The sequence below is a fragment of the Stegastes partitus genome, unplaced genomic scaffold (genome assembly GCF_000690725.1).
Source record: "Stegastes partitus isolate 25-593 unplaced genomic scaffold, Stegastes_partitus-1.0.2 Scaffold1662, whole genome shotgun sequence".
Lineage (NCBI taxonomy): Eukaryota > Metazoa > Chordata > Actinopteri > Pomacentridae > Stegastes > Stegastes partitus.
Genome location: NW_007579393.1, coordinates 1 through 6,798, shown reverse-complemented (window position 1 = coordinate 6,798; position 6,798 = coordinate 1). Strand labels below are relative to the sequence as shown.

The following is a 6,798-nucleotide window of genomic DNA, read 5'->3' as shown; positions in this document are numbered from 1 at the left end:
CCTTTAAGTTGGTTTTCATGTTAAATCCAGCTGCATGTTGGATGTTCATGTTCTGGTGTCTCTTCCTTTACAGGCCAAGTCAATGAACTGGTGGCGCTGATCCCGTACAGCGACCAGCGGCTCCGGCCCCAAAGAACGTGAGTAGAACCACCACGTCCTGATGAACAAGCTGCATTTCTACTATCAGCTGACCGTGTGTTTGCATGTTGTGCAGGAAGCAGTATGTGGTGCTGTCGGTGGTGCTCTGCCTGCTGGCCTCCTCGCTGGTCGCCTTCTTCCTGTTCCCGCGCTCGGTGGTCGTGGTGGACGCCGGGATACGCTCGGTGACGGTGCGCTTCGACCACGACAACACCAGGGTCCTCATGAACATGACGGTAGGTTTGCGTGCAGCAAGTCGTCCTTGTTTTTGTGTTTTTTCCTCCCAAACTGGAGCTGACGGGGTCATTCAGGCGGTTTGTGTTTACTTGGAGGACTGATGAGCGAGCTGAGATGCCGAACATTCCCGCGCTCTGTCTATTCAGAGGTGGAGGCTTCGTGCTTTTCTCTGTCATACTGAATAGTTTAAACAAGCAGCTTCAGTGTCAAGATGACTCTGGGACAGTGCGATTATTCGCCGCTTCCTGACAGCAGATCGATAAATCCATAGATAATCTGCAGATCAACTGACTGCTTGTGTTTTCTCTCCTGTGTGCTACATGATGTAAACATGTCAGCTGATAAAACGTCAACGCCGTCATGTTTTCTGCTTCGTCAGAGTGTAAAATGTGAACCCTGAGGGGAAGTTTGTTGTTTGTGCTGTACATGGCTATCAGAGATCAGCTCTGATGTTGACGCCCTTTTGATCCCTGATGTCATGTGTTTGCTGTTTGATGGCAGCAACGAGGCCTCCACCCACAGGCAGCCAAAGACGACCTGAAAAACAGTCAGTCCTCATCTGATCTGCTCCAAACTCCTCACTGCACCTCTGTGGTTCCTCAGTAAACCACCAGCCAAGTTTTAAATGCATCAGACGAACCGTTGAGACACAGCGACTAGAAACTGTTGTTTATTATGGGATAGATGCAGTTTCGTAAACAACACTTTCATGTTCAGGCTTTTTGCCACTTCCTCGTTTTTTATGCACATTTTTCACAGCCGTCGACCTCCTGTAACCTCAGTGGGTGTATTTCTGGAGACGTGATGTCTAAGTCGATGCTGTTCACATGAACCGTTGCTGTTTTCCTTCCTGTGGGCGGAGCCTCTGTTGCTCGGCAACATCATCAAATACAAAAGTGAGATGTCACATTCGGATAAGAGCCAAAAAGGCTGCGTTGTGATGTCTGTGCTTCCATCCCGTAGAGTACGATCTAGTTTGTCCCCCTAAAGGCAAGAAGACGGTTAATTAGTGCGCAAAGGAATTAAATTTAAAAAATCTAACTCGCCTGATTCTCTGCTGTACAGTCGTCCTCAGATGTTTTCATCCCCGTCCATTAAAGAATAAAGAAAAAGCAAAACTCACAAAATTCACTCAAATAACTAGAAACTGAAAAAAGAATAATAAATAAAAATTTTCTAAATTATAATTTAGGGAAATAAGACATTGCTTTTGAACTGTGGTAGAAAAGAATAATTTGAAAAAACAAACAAAACTGTTAAATGAGAGGCCTTTGCTGATGAGCAGTGGTCCAGAACACCTGTCAACAGGTGCACAAGTCTGACTGAGAGTTACAGGAAACACCTGAATGCTCAGAGGGTTGTTTTTGGTTTCAGTTTATGGGGTCAATCATGCGTGTTTTCCTTTTTAAAAAAAATGTATTTCTGTTGAACCACAATTCAAAAGCAGCGTCATGATGTTCTTACATTTTTATTTATTACTACTTTTGTCAATTTTACGTTATTTCAGTGACTGAAGCTTTTGTTTTCCGTCTTTAACGGGAGGCTATGAATAAATAAATAAACTGTATCAGACCTCCACCCAGTGTCAGCTTTATGCCACAGCTGCCCCGAATGAACAAATCATTTGTTATGGTTATGTTTCAGTGTGTAGAAGCTCTTTAACCCAAATCATATTTTTAATGCTAAAATGTAATTATTGTTGTTATCCAGGAATTTTCAGATTTACTGTTTTACAAAAAACCCCAGAAAAAATAGTAAAGCACATGATCATTATTATGATTATGATTATGATTATGATTATGATTATTATTATTATTATTATTATTGTTTCTTGTCTAAGATGTCAAATTATAGTTATTTACTTGCATTTCTGAACAGAAAAATCAGTTCAGAGGCTCAGATTTGGGCATAAAAAGGTGAATTCAGTTTGAAATTCCTCCTTCCTGTTCAAACGCTGAGAGCTGAGTGTGAATTAAAGCCCTTCATGATGCTGGATGGTCTATATATGTATACACACAGTGTTTAACACGTCAGACAGGTGCTCTAATAAATGTGTTCAGCGCTGCACATGTAGCTGTAAATATTTATTTCAAACACAGTATGTCAAATGCAACATGCCAAGAGTCCCAGGGTTTCCTACCACACCTGCTGATTTGAAGCCAGCACGCTCCTCTGACTCTTCTTACCCACAATCCTCTGTGCAGCTACGTCACAGCGTCGCCAGCGAGTATGAACAAGCTTCAACCGCCGACGGTGAACGGACTCATTTTGCTCCACAAACCACAATGTGGACGTTTGAGGAGCGTCATTACGACAAAGCAGTTCATCCCAACACAGTGTGTGACCTCCAGAGGGCAGCTGATTAAATAAAAACAAGAATTATGATCTGTAGCTGGTGGACGGTTTGACACAACAGGTTCCTGTGTTTTCTGCACCTTTCATGCTCATTAACTCTGGTTTTTTTTCTCTTCCCATCAGAGCACGCTCAACTTCAGCAACCCCAACTTCTTCTCGGTGCTGGTGCAGAGCGTCAGCTGCCAGGTGCTCTACATGAGGACGGTGATCGGCACCCAGCAGCTGGACAACGCTACCACCATCAAGCCGCTCAGCACCATCCAGGTCGGGCCAAACCGGACCTTTATATCCCTACACCTTGCCACAGACGTTAGACAAGCTTCTCCTTTCAAAACCCACGTTTTTTTTTGCTTTATAACAACTGGGAAGGGTTTTTGTACACAAGAGCACAGTTTGTTTTGTCATTAAGGAGGCGTATGGATGCTGCAGGGGGCTAGCGTGTTGGTGCTAGCATGAATTAGCATGAGATACGTTCAGGAGTTCTGGTGGGATGAGCTCCTGGGTCCAAACATTTCCCCTCCTGGATGCTTATTTTTTAACTGTTATGCTCTATTTATCCTTTTTAATGCTCTTTTTTTAATCCTATACCAGCACCATCTTTTTTCTTCTTGCACCTTAACTTGGTTCCTCAAACTCTGGCTTTAAATAACTTTCACATGTAAGAGATAAAATACTTATTTATAACCTTTTAGAGCAAAGCCACCAAACTTAACATTTATTATCAGATTTGACTGGTGATTCTCTACAAGCAGCTTTTATGTATTTGTGGGTAAAACCTGCCAATAAGGACTCTAACTCATCTAACCCCCAACACGCGGGTTGTAAATACTTTAAAATAGCACACGTGTGTCTTGTTTCACTGTAAACACTGCTGGTGGTTACATAAAACACGCCACTTCCTGCTACAGGCTGCAGACGGCTCTGCTCCTGCTGCTAAAGCTCGCGTCACGTTATCATCCTGACTGTTGTCATCAAAAGGCCGAAGCCAACATCGGTAGCTGTGCGACAGGTTTTGTGTGTTCCTGATGCGTTCTGTTGAGCCGAGAACAAAGAGCGAGCTGCACGGTTTGTTTGCACCGGCTGACACGTTCTTTCAGCGCACGTCACACGCCGTCGGATCTGCCCCTAAAAATAGCCTCCAGAGCGTTTCCTCTTTTTTTCCGGTGGCGTTTGTCCAAATCTAAAGAACCCCATGTTTACAGGAAACGACTTGAGTATTTTCAGTTCTTCTTTTTGCGGCTCTGACTTTGAGGATTTTTGTTTACGGACGGAACTGACTGGAATGTTTGTGAAACCGACTTAAACGCTTCTGGTCTTTTAATTCTCCTTTCAGTAGAAAAACCGCCTCATTTGCTTCGGCTTGTCAGATATACGTGCCATCAAGTTTCTCCTCCTTCCACCTGAATAACATCCTGTCAAACTTTGTCTGCTGCAGGTGAACTACACGGTCAGCGTGGCCATCGGCAGCAGCGCGCCGTACGTCTAGTGAGTGTCCCGACAAGCCTGAAACAAAAATCACACCAGGAGGAGCAGAAAGCAAAAGCATCGATATTCTAAAACCTTTTTCTGTTTTGTGTCTCCTCCAGCGCCTTCTGCACCATGCCCAGCATCAAGGTGCACAACATCGTCGTGTTCATGCAGTAAGTGTTTGACTGATTAATAAAAACACAAGTATATACGTAGTATTGTTAGCACAGCCTCAAGTTGAGCTGTTAAGTCTGCAAAAACTTTCACCTCATGACGACATTTCTGCCCTAAAACATGCCGTAAAAACACTTAAGAAACGAGTGTATTTTGTTGAAGAATGCAGAAATACCGTAAATTCTGGACTACTGAGCACACCTGACTGTAAGCTGCACCCGCTAACTTTAAAAAGGAAACCAGTTTTTCCAGTTTGCATATCCAGGCCATATTTGTCTACAAGCTGCAGGCGTCCACGTTGGAACACAGAAAGATCTCATTGTTTAAGCCACAGCGTTCAAAGTGTGTGAAAAGAAAAGCGCCTTATAGTCCGGAAGTTACGGTAATAATAAGAAAAATAAAAATAATAATAATGTGCTTTTACTATTTCCCCCCCCCCTTTTTTTTTTGTAAGAAAATTAAACTGTAAGGCTTCACTGACACACTAGAAATAACTACATACTAAAAATTCATTGCAAAACAAACAAATGAATAATTTCTGGCTTTGATGAGTAAAAATAGCAGCATTGTCATCTGAAGTGTCACCGACAGTCATGTAACCTCATGATGTTATCACACAAACCACCGAGGTGTCAATCCTTCGGTCAAACCGTGTGAACAAGCACTTCTATTTGTTAGCCAACTCTCTACCACTCATATTGTAATTTACACAAATGAACTATGATTGTAAGTTGTGTAGATCACAGTTTGTGCAGGTGCAGTTTCCCTCCCGCTGCTCGTTAGCTGTCACACTAACGAGCTGTGAGAAGGTTGGTGCAGAAACCTCCTCCGCAGCCACATCCTGAGCTTTAATCTCGGTTTTTCCTTTCACATCTCTCTTCAGAACGTCGGTGAAAACCTCGTACATGGTGCGGACGTCCCAGAACAGCCTGGAGGCGTACCGCTACATCGACTGCGGCTCCAACACCACCAAGCTCCAGAGCTCCGGCCCGGTGGACTCGGCCTCCTTCAACGCCCCGCTGCTCTGAGGCCTTTCCAGCCGAGGAGCGCACACTTCAGGATGCATTTTGCTCTTTGTTGCAGGAAAAACCAGCAGCAGCAGCAAAGAGGTGCTTTTTTTTTTTAATCACATGCAGAAGAGGGAACTGTTGAGCTGCTGCTGGGCAACAGAGCGACTGAAGGTGTGACCAGGAAGTGACCCGACAGCCTCAGTGTTACCTGCACAGCCTCACAAGTAGTTTTCCTTTGTAGGCTTCACCAAGTGAACTCAGCTCCTAAAGCTCTTCTCCAGCAACTCATCAGGAGAGTTTTTTGCCACTGCAGCTGCTTTTGTGTGTTTTTATTTAAGTGCCCGAGCTAACTCGAAACGGGCAAAAGTTCAGCAGTTGGTGCTGCTTCAGGCTCGCAGACGGTGATTCATGTTGACTCGGTGAGTCACCGCCAGCGAGCAGAACGGACCGACGTCACCGAAAGATGTGTTTTGTTGAAGGGAAAAAGCTCCGCCTGCTGTCGGAGAGCAAGAAGAGGATTCCTCAGCTCAGTCTGAACAAGTGTCGACCAAAAGCTACTCACGTTTGTTTAAAAAAAAAACAACCTGCTGCTTGTGTTTGACGTGCAGCTTCAGGACGCATCGCTTGTTTTTGCACCTTTTGTTTCTATTTGCTGTGTTTTCGAGTTAACAACGGAGTTTATATTTTTAAAATGAACTTGCTAAGTTATTTCATCGGTACCTCTCTCCTCTCAGCAAAGTCGAAGCACACTGAGTGTTTTTTTTTTTTTTTAGATTCAGGAGGGAAATGATGTTCTCAGAGGAGGTTTTCTATGACTGAAATGTTTCGTTTGTCACGAGTTCAAAGGGTCTTAATCATTTACACTCCAAGTTAAGTGACAAAAAATAAGAAATCAAGGGCTTTGATGATATTTTCCCACCACCTGACCTCGTAGTATGAGCTGCTGAACATCTGCGTTCAGCGTTTTCTGTCCAGATGTGCAGCAGCTGACCAGCATCCTCATGTTCACGTTGCCTTTTCCTCCGCCTGTGTGATTTACTCACCTGATGTGTGGGTTAGAAAAGCTTCTTTCACACCAGTAAACACGTGAAACTTCATCAGGTTCGCAGTGCAAACTGGGAGCAATAAGCGGTTTGGTTTTTAGTTTTTAAGGGACTGTTGTTGGACTAATTTTATGTGTGGTTTTAAAATGCAGCTTCTGTTTTCATGCTTTGGTTCTAGTTCTGGAAATTATTAAAGGGAATAAATAAAATGACTAATGAACACTGGTGCTTGTTAGGGTCCGAGCACACCAGTGCAAGGACCCTATTGTAACCGTTGTGATTATTGTTATTATTATTATTTATTATTAGGGTCCGAGCACCCAAAAGGGTGCGAAGACCCTCTTGGAACTGCTCGGATTATTATTATTATTCGT

The 6,798-nt window shown here is 43.7% G+C and overlaps 1 protein-coding gene across 1 annotated transcript in view; it reads left to right on the top strand.

Moving 5' to 3' along the window:
- Positions 1-6,644, top strand: part of LOC103371871 (transmembrane protein 106C) — a 17,843-nt gene extending 11,199 nt beyond the window's left edge. Inside the window, exons 2-7 of the mRNA XM_008301339.1 lie at positions 74-137; positions 215-374; positions 2,854-2,994; positions 4,166-4,215; positions 4,317-4,370; positions 5,255-6,644. Coding sequence (XP_008299561.1) covers positions 74-137; positions 215-374; positions 2,854-2,994; positions 4,166-4,215; positions 4,317-4,370; positions 5,255-5,399 — 614 coding nt within the window. The 3' untranslated portion in view covers positions 5,400-6,644. The remainder of the gene's footprint in view (positions 1-73; positions 138-214; positions 375-2,853; positions 2,995-4,165; positions 4,216-4,316; positions 4,371-5,254) is intronic.
- The last annotated feature ends 154 nt before the right edge of the window (positions 6,645-6,798 follow it).